The 21,578-nt window shown below is 42.7% G+C and overlaps 1 protein-coding gene across 3 annotated transcripts in view; it reads right to left on the reverse strand.

Annotated features, from left to right (window-relative positions):
- CALN1 (calneuron 1) overlaps positions 1 to 21,578 on the reverse strand; it is a 692,151-nt gene that overhangs the window by 294,743 nt on the left and 375,830 nt on the right. For all 3 annotated transcript variants that reach the window (XM_007523654.3, XM_007523655.3, XM_007523656.3), the window contains one exon: positions 4,280 to 4,423. In XM_007523654.3, the coding sequence (XP_007523716.1) occupies positions 4,280 to 4,423 (144 nt within the window). The remainder of the gene's footprint in view (positions 1 to 4,279; positions 4,424 to 21,578) is intronic.

Here is a 21,578-nt window from a genome sequence, read left to right on the forward strand (position 1 = left end):
TTGGCCGGCATCCTGATGACATCTGGAACCTGGTGACTGAAAAGAGAGTTAACATACAAAGCCAAACAAATTGTTGAGCAATCATGGACCCAAAGCTTGGACTAGTGGAGAGGAAGTGTTAGGGGGGTACTCACTGCAAACTCTAGTGTACTTCTGCTTTCAGGTATATATTTTGCAGTAGTTTATGGATATGTGTGAACATATGCTCTCTCTCTCTCTCAGAAACTGGTGTATATCTAGGTTTTGGGACTTTGTTAGAAAGCATGGCATGGCTTTCTGTTTAAGCAGTTCAGTCGTTGACTGTATGTGTATGTGTGTAAAGGCAAACTGGCCACAAGCCAACATTCTTAGACCCCACTGCTTCTCTTCTCTGGTGCCCTCTAGAAAGCCAGCTCCCCACACAGACTGCAGTGTTTGGCTCCTGCAGGCCACACCCAGGAAATCCAGGCCAGCTCCTTAATCCAGGGAGGTTATGATTACTGGCAAGGCACCCCACTCCCAAAGGATCACCTAATGACAACCTCCTGCGCTGACTTGTTACACAGATACACTCAGGCTAATTCCGACTGGGCCCTGTGCCCAAGCTATGACCTCACTATCGGACAAGCTGGCAGGGACCCCAGAAAGAAGATTGGTGTGTGGGCCAGACCTACCCCTAATTAAGCCAGCTGAGGTGGGTGGCAGCATGGCCACCTCTCCTGTTGCATCCACCCCCACCCCGGGGACTAAACTCTATAGGCCAGACTGCAATTACCTTACAGAGAATAATCCCAAATTCCAGAGCAAACATTCTTATTATTTGTGTCATTCCTATAAAAATCTCTGTCATTCCACAAGTTTCCTACCAAACAGGGGCTTAATTAGGTAGGGCCAATCCTCTGTGGAGTATCCCCAGTTACAGGAGCTGGGAAGGGAGGATATAATTAGAATCTGACTTTCTTTTTTAATGGAACAGTTCAAAAGACACCCATTAATAAAGAGACACACTGCAAAGCAATTCATGCATATCTAGAGCCTGGCACTCTGGCAATTTCACTCACTAGCAACATTTGCAAAAATACTTAAAAGACATACATTTCAGTTTCAGTCTATGTACTTTTCTCCTAGCTATTCTCACATTTAAACCTTTACTAGATTGTGTCAAGTCCTTTGACCTATGCTGTCATTTTTTTTTTTTCATGCGTTCTGCCTTAATTCTAGGTAGGCAACAAAACAAACTTTTGAGGAAGCTACATTCCAAAGATAAATGAGTTTACAATGGATTGGATCACTGTGAAACAGATGATGACTTGGGCTTCTGCTAGAAAAATGAATGAAAATTCTAAAGTTTACTTCCAAGTCCTGCCTTCAGCATTGGTGTCTGAATATGGGCAGTTAGAAATAAATTGCTGAAACTTAAAGTCACTGACCATTCTCCTTGGTCAATTTTTTAATTCTTTGCTTCTGAGAGGTGGGAGTAGGGGAGAAAGGGACACAAAGAAAGGAAAAACACACAGCACCACTCCACCATCTATGGAAATTCTTCCTGTGCTAAAGAACCCAGGACCTCATTTATAGATATCACTCTACTAGGCGAGCTAAGAGGTATCACCTTCATGAACTTTCAGACAAAGCAGGATCTAAATGTCAAGTGGTTCTCAGCACTGAGGTTTTCAGAGTAGGAAGGCACCTTAAACATGCAATAAAGTGAATCTTCAGAACTTTTTTAATACTGTAAGATCCCTCCCAAAGAAGCTGAGTACCGAAGGCCCATATGTAGTCATACAAAAGAATAGAATTTGGACACAAACAGAAGCACCTATTTAATCCAAATAGATAACTACTTAACCATAATGAACCTGGCAAGCATGCTAAGTGAAAGCATCTAGTCACAGAGAGGCAGTAGTGAATAATCCCATTTATGTGGCGTGTCTGGAAGAGATGAAGGCAGAGATACACAAAACAGATTAGTGGCTACCTGGGGCAAGGCAAAAGGTGGATTAGAGGAATGGGAGGGTGACAGCTACGAGGCTGATGGCTTCATTTGGGGGTGGTAAAAATGTTCTAAAATTGTTTACAGCATTCATTACACAAATCTGAGAATACATTAAAAACCACTGAATTGTACAAGTTATATGGTTAAATTGTACAAGTTAGACACAGACATGATGGGCCTAGACTTTGAATAAATACCTCTCTCCATTGTTACCAGTTATCTCTATCAGGAACAACACAATAGACCCCTTTGTGGGATCCCATAGGACCTTGACCTCCGTGTGGATCAACAACAGTAGAAAATGTTCCATCCTCAGAAGGGAGGCTGGATAACCTGAAGAATGTGGGTCCTGATAGTGGGGCAGCTTGGAAATTGACCACAGAATGTGAGCTCAGATCTACCAGGGATGCAGAGGTCACATAGGCTCCTAAGCTGACTATGGGCCCCAGATCATATCAAATTGATGAGGTTTACAGTTGGCAATATTTATATACCATTCCCATATTTGGGAGCTACTCTCTTCCCTGATCCACCCTTCTGGTCCTTTTTCCAGCCATGACATCATTTCCCCAGACAATAACTTGGATCTACCTGCATATCTGATTTCAGACTCAGAAAAAAAACACACACACACACACACAAAAATTAGTATAGTCATGGGCCCTTTGGAATATAACTAAAATAGGCCTACTAATTGTCTACAAAACAGAGACCCTCAAATCTTTCTGGTCCTTTCTGCAGCCATGACATCATTTCCCCAGGCAATAGCTTGGATCCTCCTGCATATCAGATTTCAGGCTCAGGAAAACAATAACAACAAAACTGGTACAGTCATGGGCCCTTTGGAATATAACTAAAATAGGCCTACTAACTATCTACAAAATGGAGACCACCAACTCTTTATCTGCACTATTCTAGGTTTAGGTTCATGATTAGTCAAAAATTTGTTTGACTTTATATGTTAACTCTTTTTTCAGCCACCAAGTTCCAGATACTAACATGATGCCAACCGAACTTCCTTGGGCAGACAGCCCCACCAATGCGTCCTGGAGCCCCAGTTCACCTGAGCCCCGCCCCACTAGGGAAAGAGAGAGACAGGCTGGGAGTATAGATCAACTTACCAATGCCCATATTCAGCGGGGAAGCAATTATAGAAGCCAGAATTTCCACCTTCTGCATCCTATAATGCTCCTGGGTCAATGCTCCCAGAGGGATAAAGGATAGGAAAGCTATCAGGGGAGGAGATGGGATAGGGTGTTCTGGTGGTGGGAATTGTGTGGAGTTGTACCCTCTTATTCTATGGTTTTTGTCATTGTTTCCTTTTTATAAATAAAAATTTTTAAAAAGTGCACAAGTTAACTGGTTAGGTATGGAATTATTTATTTTTAAATGATATTTTTAATATTCATTTATTCATTTCCTTTTGTTGCCCTTGTTTTATTGTTATAGTTTTTATTGTTGTTGTTATTGATGTTGTTGTTGGATAAGACAGAGAGAAATGGAGAGAGAAGGGTAAGACAGAAAGGGGGGGAGAAAGACAGACCTTCTTCAGGTCTTGTGAAGCAATTCCCCTGCAGGTTGGGAGCTGGGTGCTCGAACCAGGATCCTTATGCCAGTCCTTGCACTTTGCACCACGTGCGCTTAACCCACTGCGCTACTACCCGACTCCCGGAATTCTTTATTTTTTTAAGTGCTGGATTAAAAAAAAATTCTACAGATGGAGATATAGATAGAGACAGAGACAGATAAAGTGACAAAGTTAGAGATAGAGAGACACCAGAGGGCTACTCAGCTTTGGCTTAATATGGTGGTGCTAGGGACTGAATTTGGGACCTCAGAGCCTCAAAAGTGCAAGTCCTCCCACATCACCATTAGGCTATCTCCCTGGCCTTGATATATGAGTTCTATTGAAGCTGCTTTTTGTGGGTTTTGTTTTGTTGATGAATGTGAATTTAGAATTTTTTAAATGTATTTTTATTTTACATTTATTCATTAGAGTGCTGCTCATCTCTGCCTTATGGTGGTGCCAGAGATGAACCTGGGACTCCCAGGCCTGATCCATGAAAATGCCACCCCACACTGCCCCCATGACACCCCCTCCCTTGAAGAACTCTTCTAGCTGCACCATTAGCTGGGCCTCCTTCCTCTCTTTGGTGGTCCCAAGCCCACCTCCTAGGCCCCTATTCCCCTAGGAAATTACCCAATTGCAACACTCTGATCTAGTTCAAATTTCCACCCTTCAAATGTACACCAACACATCCAATGTCCCTTTGGATTCCGGCTCCTGCTGCTGAGTGAGCTTACCATCCATGTCCAGGCGCTGCATGATGATGGCCAGCTCCACCTCACTTGGCATGTACCCCAGAGAGCGCATGGCCATTCCCAGCTCCTGCTTGGAGATGAAGCCATTGCCATCTCGGTCCAGAACACGAAAGGCCTCCCGGATTTCTGAAAGGGGAGTGAAAACAAAGAAAGCTCAATGGACACACAGGTTGGGTATGAATGACTGTTCTGAAATGACTGGTTGTTGGGATAGGGCTACGCCTTGGTTCAAGATCCAGATGTTAGCCATGGCCCAAAGCCTGTGTTTTGCATCCTGCACCTTCTGCACCTGGCACCCATGCCTCATGTAGGTGCTGACTTGACAGACCTGATGTAACAATGACTGCATGTCTAAGTAGAGTCTACCAGCCAACAGTATAAAAGGCTCCACTGAGAACAATACAGGGGCTTAACAGCTTCAAAGCCTGCCTGAGGCCTCAGTGGCACACTCTCCCCCTCCCCCTGGCTCCTTATGCTTTCTTCTAAGTGCTAGGGGTCTCATCTCCCAGACCCCACCCCCCTTCAGTCCTCTGAACAGTGACACTTGGCCTGACACTGGCCATAGTCTACCAAAGATTCCTAAGCAACCATGTGACAAGTGACATGCCAAAGCTCTGTATTCAAATAAAACAGTGGCCAAAAATGAAACAGGGGTGGGAATGCATAAGTCAAATAGAGAAAAGAGCCAAAGAGAGAGGAAAGGAGCAAAGATGAAAGTAAACAAAGAAAAAGAAAACTATAAAGAAAAAACTTGGAAGGGGGGCATACCTAGGCTGAGCATCATACAGCCTTCTAGCAAGCACCCAATTAGACTAAGGTCCTAGTAGAGACGCATGTAATCCATGGACACTTTCTGAAGGAGGATGATTTAAGTTTCAGCTCCAAGAAGAAAACATCTTTTCATCTTCAGTTTTGGGAGGTAAGGAGAATGAGATTCTCCTCTGCAGATCTGCAGGTGTCTATTTCAGCTTCCTGCTGCTGTAGGATCTGTGCAGAAAGCTTTTTCAGACTCATAGGAGGATAGGAGTTGAGTTCCCTGCTGGTTTTATTTCACTCCTCAACTTTACAGTTGTTTTATGGCTATAAACAATCTCAGCTCAATAAGAGTGTCATAAAAGTCCCTAAAGACATCTTTAATCACATTCTCCAGAGGGTGGTGGGAAACTTGATTCCACTATCAATAAGGCCATCTCACTCAGCAGGTAATGTCTGTGATCTCTTTCCTCCCACCAGGGCTGGCCTGCTCCACTTTCCATCTGAGTCCCTCCCTCATGACCCCTCCTACCCCTAGGAGCTGTCAGTCCTGGGCCAGGGAAGCATTCCTTAACACAGGACACCCTCAGGAGGAACTCTTGATGTGGGGAATTCTAATTCTGTCTGAAGATAAGGGTTTCACCAATTGTACCCAAGCACTTCTTTGGCCAGCCCTGATTTTTCATCAATAGTCTCATGCAATCCTACATTTGGCAGCTGCCAACATCCATCAGATCATTTAGACTCTAACTGTCTCCACCTGAGGAGCAAGGCCATCAGCACTGCAGAGAAATAACAGGAGTCAGCTAGGCCTTCTGGTCCTGTGCCAGAGCCCTGTGCTCCAGTCAGAAAGGTAAAATTCACGTAGAAATTTGCAGGAACACTTCAGACTCATACAAGACACTTGGCCCTAATCCATTTACTCAGCACTTCCTTAAATATCTGACTGCTCCCACCGTTTGTACCACATCCTTTCAGAAACAGAGTTTCCCCACTCTTATCTGTTCTATCCTCCTGTGGCTACAACAAACCACTGTAAAGTGGATGTCTTAAAACAACAGCTATGTATTCTCTTACAACCTGGAGGCCAGAAATCTGAAGTCAGTATCACTAGTCCTAAATCATTATGTGGACAGGGCCATATGCACCACAGATGCTATTAATGGAAAGAATCCATTCCTTTACTACTTCTACCCCTGGTGACTGCCAGCATTTCTTGGCTTGTGGATGCATGGCTGTAATCTCTATCTCTGCGGTCTCCTGCCTTCTCAGAGACAGCTCTAATCTCCCTCATATTAGGCCATTTATAATGATATTTAGGATCCATCACAATAGTCTCTCAAAATGTCTAACTGAATTATACCTGTAAAGACCCTTCTGCAAAGAAAAACACATAAAGGCTCCAGAGATTAGGAATTGATTATTTCAGGGGGGCTGCCCCCCACTCCCTGCCAATAACTGTTCCATCCCATTCTTCTACCTACATATATCTCTGCTCTCTTTACCTGCCCAGATCATATCTGTCTTTAAAGTTCAAGTTCACAGGTTGTGTTTCACAATAGCACAGCCAGTTATATCCCATTCTGCTGACTCTTGAGCAAGGCATTTATTTCTTTCATGTAATCACAATGACTGGAGGATAAATAATGACTTGTCTTAGCAGTCAGGTCTCATATGACTCCTTCCTCATGGTTTGTTCCCAGCCCACAACTCAGAAAGAAGTGCATGATGGTTGAGGGGCCTGAGTAAAGGGAGATCATTTACTAGTAGAAAATTTGCTATCAGTCATAGTTCAGCATGTGGAGTGCTTTCTGTGAATATATGCAGGTTACAGCAGAAAAAAGACTGAGCCAGTGAGCCAGAGATGAGGCTCCAGGCCAGGCAGATTAACTAATTAGGTCTGCAGCCAAACCTCAAGGCCTCAGCATGTTCATGTGCGAAATGAGCTGGGCCGGCCACAAGGATCCCAAAGGCTTTCCCAGCCTTCTTTCTTTGGGTCTATGGACATTAGTAAAGTGTTTAAGAGGAGAACAGAAAGTCTGTGTTCTTTTACATATCCTACTAATCTTCTGTTCAAATACCCTTGTGGTTCTCTTCCCACCCCCCAGTTGCCCTCACTGGAGAGATAAAAAAGATTTTCCATCTAGCCCAAATTCTCAGTCAATGAATTTGTCTGCATATTCAGACTTTTTCTATCAACAAAACATGCCCATGATTAGCTACAATAGCCATGCATTTTCTAGACCACAAGGGTCTACAAGGAGCTTAGAGCCACTGCTCAGTTTGAAGACATAGCATATGACCCCCAAGGACACAGAAGTGATGATAATGGCTTCATGCAGCTCAGATACTTAGGGGATGGGAAGTATAGACAGGGCCTCTGAGGTGTAAAGTCAGTCCACAGGAAATCAGTTTGTCTCTTCTCTGTGATGAGGAGCTGCTGGCTTAAAAAAAAATTTTTATAATTATTTATTCCTGTTTGTTGCCCTTGTTGTTTTATTGTTGTAGTTATTATTGTTGTTATTGATGTCGTTGTTGGATAGGACAGAGAGAAATTGAGAGAGGAGGGGGAGAGAAAGACACCTGTAGATCTGCTTCACCACTTGTGAAGCGACTCCCCTGTAGGTGGGGAGCCAAAGACTCGAACTGGGATCCTTATGCTGGTCCTTGCGCTTTGCGCTACACGTGCTTAACCCGCTGGGCTACTACTGCCCAACTCCAGAGCTGCTGGCTTTTTCTTCTGCCTCAATGTCCCCATCTGGAAAATTGGTTGGGCTGAAATCTCTTCCAGCTTCACTGGAAGTAAGCAAGCATTACAGACTCAACCTTGCTTCCCATACTTCATAGTACCAAAGAAAGTTAAAACCAGAAGACTCCAGGAAAGATGAACCAGTTATGCAGACCTCAAGGAGAAGGTAATGATTCTATTTCCAGAGTTTTACAGATTAGTAGGTTCCTTCTGACAAGACCCCTTCCAGCTTGAAAGACATCCTTTTTAAATAATATTTTATTTATTGAATAGAGACGTAAATTAAGAGGGAAGGAGAGACACCTGTAGCATTGTTTCACCGCTCATGAAGCTTCCCCTCTACAGGTGGGGGCCTGGGACTTGAACCTGAGTCTGCATATGCGCTCTTCTGGGTACATCACTGCACACTCCTGCATAGACAGTCTTGTGGCAGGACACTTTACATTGGCCAAGTGTCTCTGTGACTGGATCTCTTCTTCCTCTTGACCCACTACTCTTTATAAGCCTTGAACCCCAGCCTCAGAAAATGGTCCTCTGAAGCATGAGTCTGCAATCTTTTCAGACTTGTCTAGCACCTGATTCTATCTACTTTTCTCTCACTGACTCTTGTTTCTGGGTTTATTGGTCTTCTGAGTATCAAGCAATGCAAAACATTGGAGCTGTTAACATTGTTAACCCTGAACCCCTTGGATTGACACTCACTATCAATTTGACTGGGTAGTATCCTTTAGTTGGCCATGTCCTGTCTTGTTCCTCAGGTTCCCTGCATGCCCTAGGTCTCACCAACAAGCCTGTCTCATTGCACTGGAGACCTCAGAGCAGACTAGCAGTGCTCCAGCCAGGCCAGATCAGCTCAGAGTCCTGCTTCCTGTGTTCCAGGTAAGTAGAGCAGAGATGCCCTGCTCTTTTTCCAGAGAACAGCTGAGTGAGAACTTAGGCAGAGAGAACAGGCATGTATGTAGAGGCAGACAAAGCTCACGAATGTCATTTTCTTTCAGAATAGCAGAGAGAGAGAAAAAAGTACATAAGTAGAAATCCACAGTGGGAGCCTCTGGAGAGTCCATCTTTCTAGGGAGGGGAAGCTAGGCAAGCAAGAAGCTTATTAGGAGGAAATGAACCTTGTGGTCTGAGACATGTGACATGCACCTTGTTTCATTTTTAATAGCAGAACATGGGGTGAGAACTGTGCCCATAAACCCAGCAGAGCCAAAGGGAGCAGACAGCAGCACTCTGCCTCTGGCAGTCTCTCTCCCTGTGGAAAGGGACTTGACAACATTCCATATCCTTGCAACTGGAGGCCCCAGAGCAAGTCCACAGCATAGTAATGTGGCATACTTCTCACAGGAATTTATTAGCCCCTTTGGTCCAGGTCCCCTGGGCTTCAGACTTCAGTGAACAGCTGGCCTGTGGTCTGCATTCAGCATGTCTCATGTGGCCAGCGCACACAAGGAGGCAGGAAGTATTGCTGCTCCAAGAGGCTGTTGAGGGCACAGAAGGGGTGTGTGCAAGAATGACAGGAGACTGTCCAGCTGTCACTGTGCAGAGTGAGAAAAGAGATCCAATGAAAGACATCTGCTGAGAGAAGATATCCACTCAGTGCAAGTGGAAACTTCCAGAATTGGCACCTGCATTCCATGAAGGACATGTGCCCCCTTCCCTGGGCTGACACTGGTGTTCTACAGCCAACCAAATCCTAGGTGAGCAATGGCTCTGCTCTGGAACCAAGAGATTTATTTCTCATTAGTCCAGCAAGTCTATTAAAGAAAACGCCCACAAGCAAAGTAAAAGAGCTATCAACACACACACACACACACACACACACACACACACACACACACACACCCCTCTACCTCAGAATCTTGAGACCAAAATGGCAGTGACTACAGGAGTTGGGGTGGGGAAGGGGTAGGAAGAAGAGTAAAGGAGGTCAGTTTGCCAGTAGTGAGTGGTACTAGGACTTTGGTGGCAGATATGTGGTGGTATATTTAGACACTAAGGTATGAGATTATACTCCTGAAACACATAATTTGTAAATTACTGCTAAATCAATTGAGAGGAAAAATGAATTGGTTGCTGTGAACAAACTTATATGTGTTTGTTACTATTACAAATATGAAGATACACTGATACATATAACTATATATCTGTGCCAGCACTGATACTTCTTGAATCTAGGCCAACTGTGCTCTGATATCCCAGGCTTGCTTGGTTCCATGATACTCACTAGATAACGATAAAAGCACACCTGTCCTGTGGAACAGACCCGTTTCTCAGGCCACTCAAACAGCAGGTGCTTCCAATGAAATGCAGACACCATCCAGAGTCAATATGCCTCTGATAATGTTCTGGTTTTGAAGAATCAGCTGCAATTCATAGTGCTAATTGGCAAACTCAAATGAGTAATGGAGAACAAATTTTCCTAGCTCAATCCCCATTGGATGTGAAATCTGTTTTAAGAATACAGAAATGTATCATTAGGAAGAAGTGGGTTTTTGCTACAAAAACTGATGGCTATATTAATATAATGATGTGTATTCTGTTGACTCATGCCATTTAGACACAGAGAGGAGAGGGAGAGAAAAACAGACACCTGCAGACCTGCTTCACCACTTGTGAAGCGACCCCCCTGCAGGTGGGGAAATGGGCTCCAACCAGGATCCTTGTTCCAGTCCCTGTGCTTCGTACTGTGTTCAGTTAACCTGGTGTGCTATTGCCCTCCCTGCCCCTGAAAGGCAGATTTTAGGAAGGGAAGGGAAGAGAAGCAGTGTCTTGGCCACACACAGTACAGGGTCCAGGTGGCTAAATCTAAAGAACATTTGGAAATAGGTGGCTAGAGTTTGTCACTGGTGACATGGAAATTACCATGAGAATGGGAACTAGGAATAAAATGGCTATAATTGCACATACAGTGCCAGTTCAATCCCAGTGTGGGTTTTAGTGTGAATGAGTTCCAATTTAATTATAGTCAGTCAGTCTACAAATACAGCTAATTGGTTTCAGTAATTAGGGAACACAGAGGTGTGAGCTCAGATGGTGAGGGGACAGGGCTCTATAGGAGGAGGGAAATAAACTGGTGGGAGGATTTGGGACACAACAGGATCCTAGAGTGTCCTGGCACCTAATAATGCTGACTAGGGACAGACCACACAAACTGGATGGATTTATGTGACTATTTTATGTAGTATACCTCTTTAATCAGCTTTCCCTTCTAAATAAACATTTAAAAGAAATAAAGAGTCCACACTCCTATGTTATCTGCTTTTGGAGGTGTGGCTGCATCCATGTCAACAAATACTTATTCCCTGAACTTCTTCCACAGACCCAGACTGAAATTGGGGAGCAGAAGGCAACACTCAACTCCTTGTCCTCTGCTGTGATGGTAAACAAGCCTAACCTCCTAGGAGCATCACATCCCTGTGGGCTCTTGTAGACAAGCAATTTAATGTTTCCCACTAAATTTGTCATGTGTATGTGTGTGTAGGCAAGGTTCACACATGAGCAATTTCATTATTATTAGGGCACTTATTTTTTTTCATTCAGATAGATAGATAGAGAGAGAGAGAGAGAGAGAGAGAGGAAACAGACAAAGGGAAACATACCACAGATGATTCCCCTAGAGCCATAAACCATGTCTTGTCTTGTTAGTTGTCACTTTGGTCCTCAATTTATTTGATCAGCCAAAGGACCTAGGAGGGCAGAAAGCTTTTTTGTTCTCCCTTCCTCTAACAAATGCCACAGTGGAATATTAGAGGAATTCCCAAACCAAGGAAGAACTTCCTCTTTGATGGTTTATTGAAACTGAGTAGTGTTAACAGTTGATTTTGCTAATATGTAGAATATGGAGAGCTGGAAGACATAAACTTGCAAGAAAAAGTAGTCAAACTGAAAACGGCCTCTAAGACTTCATGAGAAACAGAGTGATGGGGGTGGTAGAGTGGTCAATGTGGTGTGGATCGATAGCCCTATAATTTTATAAACTTATAAACCATTATTAAAACAATGACCAATGATTTTTTTCATTGAGTTGTGTTTAGGACATTTGAGATGACATAAAAAAAATTAAAAATGCATGAGAGTTAGGAAAAGAGAACATGAAATTGAAAATATGGAGAAAATATCCGGGGAGATTGTGGTTGAGAGAGAAGATAGGGCTTCATCCTGGGGCTCAGAAGACCCTTAACTTCAGACAATGACATCTGTTGGCAGGCTCTGGAAGGAGAACTGATTGTCAGGAATGACTATAACTCCCTATGACTATAATTGCTTTTGAGGGCTAAGACTAGAGTCCAGGGCTGAGAGCAGTTCCCGTGTTCCCCCACCCAGACTCACAAGGTACTGTTATCCCTCAAATCAGACAAAAAGTGTGTTAGAAAGGCTCAAAGATTCACACTTGGTATAGCATCAATATTATAATGACACTGACAGATTGAAATGACATATATATCATAAGATCCCAGATGATGGTAAGCCAGCAAGATAGCTCATCCTGGAAGTTGCCTGCTGCACCACACATGCAACACAGGTTCAAATCTAGCCCCCACTGCTCCATGGGAAGTTCCTATCTTTCCTTTTCTGCCTCTGCTTCTCTGTCTCTGTCTATCCAGAAAGATCAGCCCAGAACAATAAGACCCTAGAAACAACAAAAAGAAAAAAAAAAGTCCCAGCTGATAAAGAGGTAGAGAGAGTAAGAATGGCTCCACCTAGTCTGGCTGTGTGAGATGATCTATTTAAATTAAGATTAGTAGGTGGTCCTGATAATGTGTCTTTGAAATGTGATATAAATTTGAGAATCAAATTTAGCAAATAAGACATCTTCTGGACTTGACACCTGTGGTCTTGCAGTCTTCTGGTCTTCCTAAGTTGCTGAAAATTCTTTTTAAAATACATTTTATTTATTAGAATGAAGCAGAAAGAAATTGAGACAGAAAAGGCTGACAATGAAGGGATGGAGAGAAAGAGAGACACCTGCAGCTCTGCTTCACCACTCGTGAAGCTTTCTCCTTACAGGTGGGGACATGGGACTTAAACCTGGATCCTGTGCATAAACTAACACTTTTTGAGATGCAAACCTCATGTTGCAATGCTCCAAGCTCATGGGCTGGTAGTGGGATGCTCACACTGGATGTTTCCGGTGTTTCTGTGTTCCTGGCCTTTTGCATAACCTCATGACCTAAGTGCCACCTTCACTTAGAAATAAAGTTAACTCTCTCCTTAGACTATCAGTAAATTACTAGGTGGTGAACTTATACAAAGACTAAGGATCTCAGGTCACAGAAATCAAATCATTTCTTTCCTTGAGTAAGGTGACATGAAGCAGTTAGAAAGCTGGTGACATTTCTAATAGGTTTAAGAACTGGAACAGAGTTAATCTGGCCCCCAAAGTGTACACCTCCACAGATTAAGCTGAATTGATTTTAGCATTTCAGACAGGTTAAAGTTAATGGAATTTTCTTCCAACAGTAAAAGAACAAGATGAATTATAACAGAAACCAAAAATGAAAGCCAATCTGGGCCAAGAGCTCCCTGTGATGGACCAATTGCCCTGGATGACTTGCAAGAAGAATTACAAAATTGAATTTAAATATGAAAGAAAATGAATGACTGGAGACTCTCTACTCAAAAAAGCAAAATTGATGAGTGAAGCAGGGGGAAGCAGGGCATTTAGCAAATAAGAAAGTGGTTCTCTTTACCATAAGGAGCTATAAACCCTGTTTCTGATATGGAGTTGGTTCCTTCAAAAGACCAGAACTAGATCTTCATGTGAATGCTATATTTCCAGGTTATAAAATAACTTATGTTTCTTATGAAAAATGCCCCAAAATGTAAAGACAAAAGTCTGTGACTCAGTGCTCAGCAATACCATTGTTAACATATCATTAGGGCATTCTATCACAAAAAAATTCATACGTCAAAAGTTAGAGGCCCAATTTCAAAGTTAGTCCCCAAAACACTGAAGAAAGTTTCAGTGCTGCTTTTTATACTCTAATTCTGTCATCATATTAAAAAAATAGTAATAGCAATAGCAGTAAAGAAATTCACTAGTACTAAGAGAACCCTACAATAAATATTAAAGAAATTTATGTAAAAGAAAAATATTGAATGTTCTACTCTTATGTGAAAGGGAGTAAAGAAACAAAGCAAAGGAACAAGCAAAATTAATGAGAGACAAGTTTTTGCTCTTGGTCAGCAGAAGCAAGGGTATCAAGGGGGCCCGTAGGGAGCATGTGCTGCAAAGGTGGAGGTGATTCAGTGGACTTTGATGGGTGGGGAGGAGTGTCATTAGTGTTTTGGTGGGACTGTGGTGTGGCAAGACATTTTGAAGAGTCTAGAAATTGTACTCTTAAAATATTTGTATCTCTGTAAGCTCTGGGTATCACAAAGACAAACACTATCACTTAAAAAATCTTTAAAAGACTTGCAGAGCTATTATGGTGTGTCCATGACTTGGTGTACCCATAGAAGTACCAGGTAATATTCATAACTGCACTAAGACCAGGAGAGGGGTGAGGGCTTCCCCTACCCAGGGAGGAGGAGGCTTGAGAGGAAGAGTCCTGGCTTCTTGGCTTCCGGCCTGGACTGCCTCTAGGAAGGACTCTGGTAGTTTATTCCAGGGTAATATGGACTATCTTCCATGGTGCAGCACACAGGACTACACCACAGGGTATTTCCACAAAAGGAGCATTTTCTCACACAGAAACAAGCATCTTCATAGGGATATGAGGCAAACAGCCCAGGACAGAGTAGGCAGCACATAAGGCAACACTATGTGTACTATACCTACAAGTTGCATAGAACTGATCTGTGAACAACATGATTATAACTGACACATTTTTTTTTCATTAAATCACACTATTTCTGAGCTGTAAATGTTAACATGATCAGAGGGTAATCAAAATCTGAGGAAGCAAAATAATTTTGTGGACTTCACACCAATTTGGAGGTCAAAAGAAAAAAACAAAACAAAACAAAAAAAACAGGAGTTGGGTGGTAGTGAAGTGGGTTAAGCGCGCAGGTGGTGCAAAGTGCAAGGACTGGCATAAGGATCCTGGTTTGAGCCCCTGGCTCCCCACCTACAGGGGAGATACTTCACAAGTGGTGAAGTAGATCTGCAGGTGTCTATCTTTCTCCCCCCTTTCTATCTTCCCCTCCTCTCTCCATTTCTCTCTGTCCTATTCAACAACAATGACATCAATAATAGCTACTACAATAAAACAACAAGGACAAGAGAAGGGAATAAATAAATAGATATTTTAAAAAAATGAAGTGGAGACAAGATGGCAACTTGGAGGCAACAGCTGGTGTGAGCTATGCAAGGAAGCTGCTTTCAAACTGGGAATCTCAGGTGAGGCCACCAGGATCCGGATGATACCATGATGCCAACTGACTTCCTTGGGCAGAGAACCCCACCATTTGTCTTGGAGCCCCACCTCCCCAGATCCCTGCCCCACTAGGAAAAAAGAGAGACAGACTAGGAGAATGGATTGACTTGTCAAGGCACATGTTCAGCGGAGAAGCCTGTGACTGCTACACAGCAGGCCCTGCTCTGATTGCTCTTTGTGCCTTAAGTTTATTCACTCCCTCAACAGGCCACAGGCTGCTTCTATCACTACGCTTCACCACAGGCCAAAGGATGGTTCCAGAGTCTATACTCCTAAACTTCATACTTGACCTCCTCAACTCCTCATACACACTCCCTTAAATAGCATGTATCCTTTTATTCCCCACCCCCCACACACACTTTCTGTCTACACTATCCTATCACAGGAGATGGTCACTTTTTGTCCCTTCCAATCTCAGATGGACAGAAAGAAGAGAGAGACAGAGAAAGAATCAGCAGCGCAGCACTGCTCTACTGCTCATGAAGCTTTCCCTCAGATGCACCCCTGTGGTACAGGGTATGGGCCCTGTGTCCTCCTGATAGGGCAATGTGTGCTCTAACAGGTGAGCTACCTCACAACCCACAAGAATCCTTCTGATAGGCGATACAGTCTAGTATTATTCAGTCTATTCACTTCTTTTCTTGAATGTCCATCCCACTCTCAGTCAATCTCAGCATCCATCAGTGGCCCAGACTTCACACTGTGAGACAGCCAGGCCTGGCCCAGTTCTTCACCTTCAGAAGGCAGCTTTCATCTCACATTACTCTCTGGAACACACCCTCTTCTTACCACTTCAGACTCCCCCTCACCCCAGTGCCTGACCCAAGTCTCCCTAGCTTGCCGTAGGATACCCGAGGCATCTTTCTGTCTCCTCTCTATCAGTGTCCTTGACTGCTGCTTCTGACTGGATCATCTCCTCTCTATTTTCTGTACCAAATGGTTCACTCTGACTCACGGTCATCAAAGCAGTAGGTGTTACCTGCCTCCAGACCACAGGAAGGTCACATCATCAGTCCCAGAGGGAGTTCACATTCTGGGAGGACAGGGAACAGTATCTGTTTTTGTAACCCCCACAGTCAATACCAATCTTAAGACATTTGCTGAGTAATATATTTTGTACTGTTAAGTCTGAACTTCACCAGTTTCACCTCCAGCCCAAAGTTACCACCTGCTGATGCCCTCTGCTATCTCTGCAAACCCTCCACTGTTGATTAGAGAGCTGGCAGAGTCGGCAGAGCCTGCTGGCCACATCTGTGGTCTTCCTGCCACAGATCTTCACCAGATACAACCCCAGCAGAACAAGAGGAAAACAGCAATCACACATCTTTCATTTGACACTGCTCTTAATGCATGCAGTTGCAGCATCTCAGACAAAGAGACCTAAAGTCTAAGTCAGGACCTCATAGACATCTAGCCGGCATGGCAGGCAGGAAGCTTTGCTGTAGTAGTTCAGCTCAAGACAAAAAAATAAACAAACCAAATAACAACATAAATTCATCTGCCAGATAATTCACTATTGAGAGTTGGAAGTACTGGTTCCCCTTCTGCTGCATAATCGCTCAATTGTACCTCTGATCAATCTTCTTACATGCAAGGGCACATGTAAACACGACCCATGTTTTTGTTGGTCTCACAAACAGAATCATCCCTGCAGTCAGATGAAATATAAGAAAGAATGCATGACCCCAAGCCCTCCTGGAAAGGGTAAGGCACAGGCTAGGACTGCTCACTGGGACTCAGAGGAAGCCCAGGGCCCTCCCTCCCTCCTTTACACACCAGACCTCCTAATCCATTGTCTTCCTAGTCTTTGACAAAGGACCTGGATGAGAAAGAAATTGCCCTCTCTTTCAAGCTGCACAATCATCCCGTTAGCAATAGGAAGCTTTATATATATATGGCTTCACTGCTCTATCAACTTTCTCTTTTTTTCTCCAGGGTTATTGCTGGGGCTTGGTGTTTGCACTAGAATCTATTGCTCCTGGAGGCTATTTTTTTCCCTTTTGTTGCCCTTGTTGCCTATCATTGTTGTTGTTACTATTGTTGTTGTTGTTGTCATTGCTGTTGTTGTTGTTGGATATGACAGAGAGAAATGGAGAGAGGAGGGGAAGACAAAGAGAGGGAGAGAAAGATAGACACCCGCAGACCTGCTTCATCACTCATGCATCAACCAACCTGCAGATGGGGAGCCGGGGGCTTGATCCAGGATCCTTAACACTGATCCTTGCGCTTTGTGCTACGTGCGCTTAATCCGCTGCACTACCACCCGACCCCTATCAACTCTATCAACTTTTACTGATTGAAATATAGAGACAGAAACAAATAGAGTGAGAAAAGGAAAGACACCACAGCACCAAAGCTTTCCCTGATGCTGATGCTGTGAGAGCAGAGCCTGAACTTGGTCATATTCATGATAATGCAAGATCCTTCCCAAGTGAGCTCTGTTGCCAGCCTTGCACTGTTTACTGTGAGTTGACCTCAACATTGTTTGCATATTGAAGAGACATTTGTCATTTCTTCTCTGGGGAATCTCTGTTCATACGCATTGAAGATTTTCTTGTTCTTTGTTGGTGTTTTACTTAATGATTTATAGGAGCTTTTAAAAGAAGAGCAAATGAACTCCTCATTTGTAATGTAATTTGTTTCTGATCTTAACTCACAGTGACTTTTGCCATGGGGAAGGTTTTAATTTGTACTCAGAATTAACAAATTCTTACTTCATGTCTTTTGTTATTTGTTTCCTACTAAATAAAGCCAATCCACTTTGAGATCATAAATCTTTGTTTCTTTGGGAGAAATCTGGGTGGAGTGTGTGTGTGTGTGTGGTGCCTGGAATAATTGGCTTACTATCTTGTAACTCACTTGGGATTATATTTCTAGGTAGAGTCTCTAAAGCAATTTCCCCTATTTCCTGAGTTGGTGGGATGGGAGGGGGCCAGTCTTCCTCTATTAATTTCAGCTTTGTTTTTTATGCTGGGACCAGCACTGGGCTTTGAAAATAGTTTTTTAGAGGTGTAGGCTTCTTTTTATAGAGGAGTAGCATGTAAAAAAATTAAAGAGCTAGCAATTGCAAGCAAATAAATTGCTTCCTATTCTATATTTCTATCTGAAAAAGTTGATCAAGAGCAGTGAAGCTGTGTGTGAGAGAGAGAGAGCGAGAGAGAGAAAGAGAGAGAGAAAGGGAGAGGGAGAAAGGGAGAGAGAGAGAGAGAAGGGGAGAGAGAGAGAGAAGAGGAGAGAGAGAGAGAAAGGGAGAGAGAGAGAGAGAAAGAAAGGGGCAGAGAGAGAGAGAGAGAGAGAAGACATTAAGGTCACACCTGTATATTTTACTTGTGAGGCAGGATATTTGCTGACTTAGTGTGGATAAAACTGAAAAAGCAGACCCTCTCAAGCATGGGTGGTGGAGCACAAGTTGATATCCTCACTTCAAAGTGCAATTTAGGAATCCCTGTTTTATTACAATTATTTCACCTTTAGAAACATACCCTATGACTTTATTCCCCCCCTCCCCTGCCCTCGACCTGCAAGGGGAAAGTTTCATTAGTGGTGAAGTAGAGCTGTAGGTGTCTCTCTGTCTCTTTCCCTCTCTATCTCCTCATCCCTTCTCAATTTCTCTCTGTCTCTATCCAATAATAAATTAAGGCTTTTAAAAAAATAGGTATAAAAAAAAATAGGTATAAAAAATGTCCTCATGCTTGAGGACTCAAGGCCCAGCTACAATCTAAACCAAAGCTGAGCGGTACTCTGGTCTCTCATTAAAATAAAACATTAAAAAAAATGTGTAGAATGTCTTTGGATGAAGATACAGGAAACAAAGTTCCTGGTTTCCCTGGGGAAGGAGACAAGGTGGGGAACAAGAACATAATACTAGTTCATTCTCACTATATGCACCCTGCTAGCTACCTTTCACACTTCGTACCATTATGTACTGCCTATTCAAATAAATAAGTATATTATTGTAAAATACACAATTATTATTAAGTTATTACAAAAAGTAGGTTTGACTATTCATATATGTTATTTTCCAAATATTTTATTGAGAACATATATTCTTTAGATAATTTGGGGCTAAAAATAAGAAGATAATGTTTGGAAAGACAAAGCAAATTCTAAAGGAATTTGTCTCAATCACCAAACAAGACTTGATCCACAAACTCCTAGTGGCAGGTCAGTCACAAGGGACTTGGTTAGGGTGAGGACCCAATTCTGGGCCAGATCTAATTCTCCCCTTAAAGCATACATGATGGGGCTGATGAAGAGAGGAAGTCAGAGATGCAAACAGGTAATTACAGCACTAACTGATAAATATTCTAATACTTTCAACTTAAGGAACATGGGATCTGGGAGGCATCATGGGAGGAAATTGATTTATCAGTAGGGATATGCACCAGATCTTTAAAGACATCTGTCTTTGGACTCAAGATTATATGGTGATGACTCAGTTCAGTGTCAATGATGAAATGGCTGACCCCATTTGTTAACTGGCATCCCTTGGTGAGTCAGCAGTAAAATAGTTCCTCATCATTTGCATTGGTTCCCCAGTGCAGAGCTGAGCTAAATTTACTTCTTCCTCTTCCTGCTTTCCAACTTTGACCATGCATCAACAGTAGTCTTGCTCATTCCCAGTCTCCTGCTACAGAGTGACTTCAAGACTGTTACCCACAGCTTCTCTGACGAATTTTACATTGGCTCCACTCCAGGAACCTCACACAAGGTTAAGTTCTAGTCCTTGTTCTTACCCAACTGCTCCAACTCCAAAAGCTAGAGCTCTACAATGTCAGTCACTCCTACTGGCTGCTCTTCCTTTTTCTTTTCTATTTTATTTGATAAGATAGAGAGAAACTGAGAGGGAGAGGATAAAGGTCAGACACCAGCAAAATTGCTTCACTACTTGTAAAGCCTTCTCCCTGCAGGTGAGAAGTAGGGGCTCAAACCTGGGTCCTCTTCGCACATGGTGATGTGTGCACTCAACCAGGTATGCCATTACCCAGCTCCCAATTATGAGCTTTGATACAGAAATCTACTGTTGTCATCTGACTATGGATTACTGATGATCAAGTATTTTGATAGAGAGCACTGTATCCATGCAAAAGATAAGGCAGGATGAAGCTATTTTCTTGACAACCCCAAAAGAATATAGCCCTGGAAATTATAAGTAGAAATACTGACTTTTCTCAGTACTCAGCAGCTGATCATTATTGGTAACTATTATTTCATCTATCTACGCTAATAAACTTCAGTCCTTTCTGTAACTTTGTCTATGGACATAATCTCTCAAGTTCTCTGCATGTTTAACCACCATTACCAGTACATCAGCACCCATTTGGGACTGGCACATTCAGACTCTTTCTCTTTTTAAGCTCTTAACCCCATTTCTCAGATCCATTTTACACACTCAGAAAACAATGCAGTCCTCCAATTACTATTCATAAAAAACATCACCAATTCAGAAAGATTTTAAAGTGTCATTCTTATCATCTCTCTTATTTTGAACAAAGCAAGTATCTCATTGTCTTTATATCAGGCTCATTTATTGGGGCCTCTCAGAGTCTCCTGACCTGTTTTAATCCCAAATCCTTGACCATGTGCTGTGTGGGAACTCACTCCTTCATAGCCACATGACTCCAATAGCATAAGGTAAAGGACCAGCTCCCCCTGCAGTTCTTACTCTTAGATGAGGCACCACAGAGCCTAAGATGTTTAGTCTCCCCAGTGGTAGTCAGATGAGCTAAAGGGCACACTCCAGCAGTATAAAGATAGTAACTTCCCAGAAATTCAATTTTGATAGGTCAGAAAGAACAAGATGAGTTAAGAAATAAATCCCTCCCATACAGGTCCAAGAAGGATGACAGAGGGGGGTTGTGTTATTACATGGAAGACTGAAAAATGTCATGCATGTACAAACTATTGTATTTACTGTCAATTGTAAAACATTAGTTTACCAATAAATAATTTTAAAAAATAATAACTACAACAATAAAGCAACAAGGGCAACAAAAGGGAATAAAAAATAAAAAGAAAGAAATTCCCTCTTTAAGTCTCTTTTCCAAAGAGTTATTCCATTTCTGAACAGCCTATCTGGAAGACATCGTGCAGAGCTAAAACCTCCTGAAACTTTTCCAACCTAGAAAAGCATCCTTCCTCCTCTCATGTCCCTTCTCCCTCAGGCAGTCCAGGGTTTTCACTTCTCCAAAGCCTTTAGCACTTCAGCTTTGCCTCAGGCTCTGCTTTCCAGAGTTAACATGCCACATACACCGTGAATTCCATTACTTCCTTCCTGACTAGAGACTTCAAACAATCTCTCATTCCTATAGAGTTCTATTTTTGCATATAAAGACTTGAAAATGACACAAGTGTAAGCTAAAGCCAGACTATCAGATCTTAACATTTTATCATTTTGAAT

Source organism: Erinaceus europaeus, chromosome 15, assembly GCF_950295315.1.
Source record: "Erinaceus europaeus chromosome 15, mEriEur2.1, whole genome shotgun sequence".
Classification (NCBI taxonomy): domain Eukaryota; kingdom Metazoa; phylum Chordata; class Mammalia; order Eulipotyphla; family Erinaceidae; genus Erinaceus; species Erinaceus europaeus.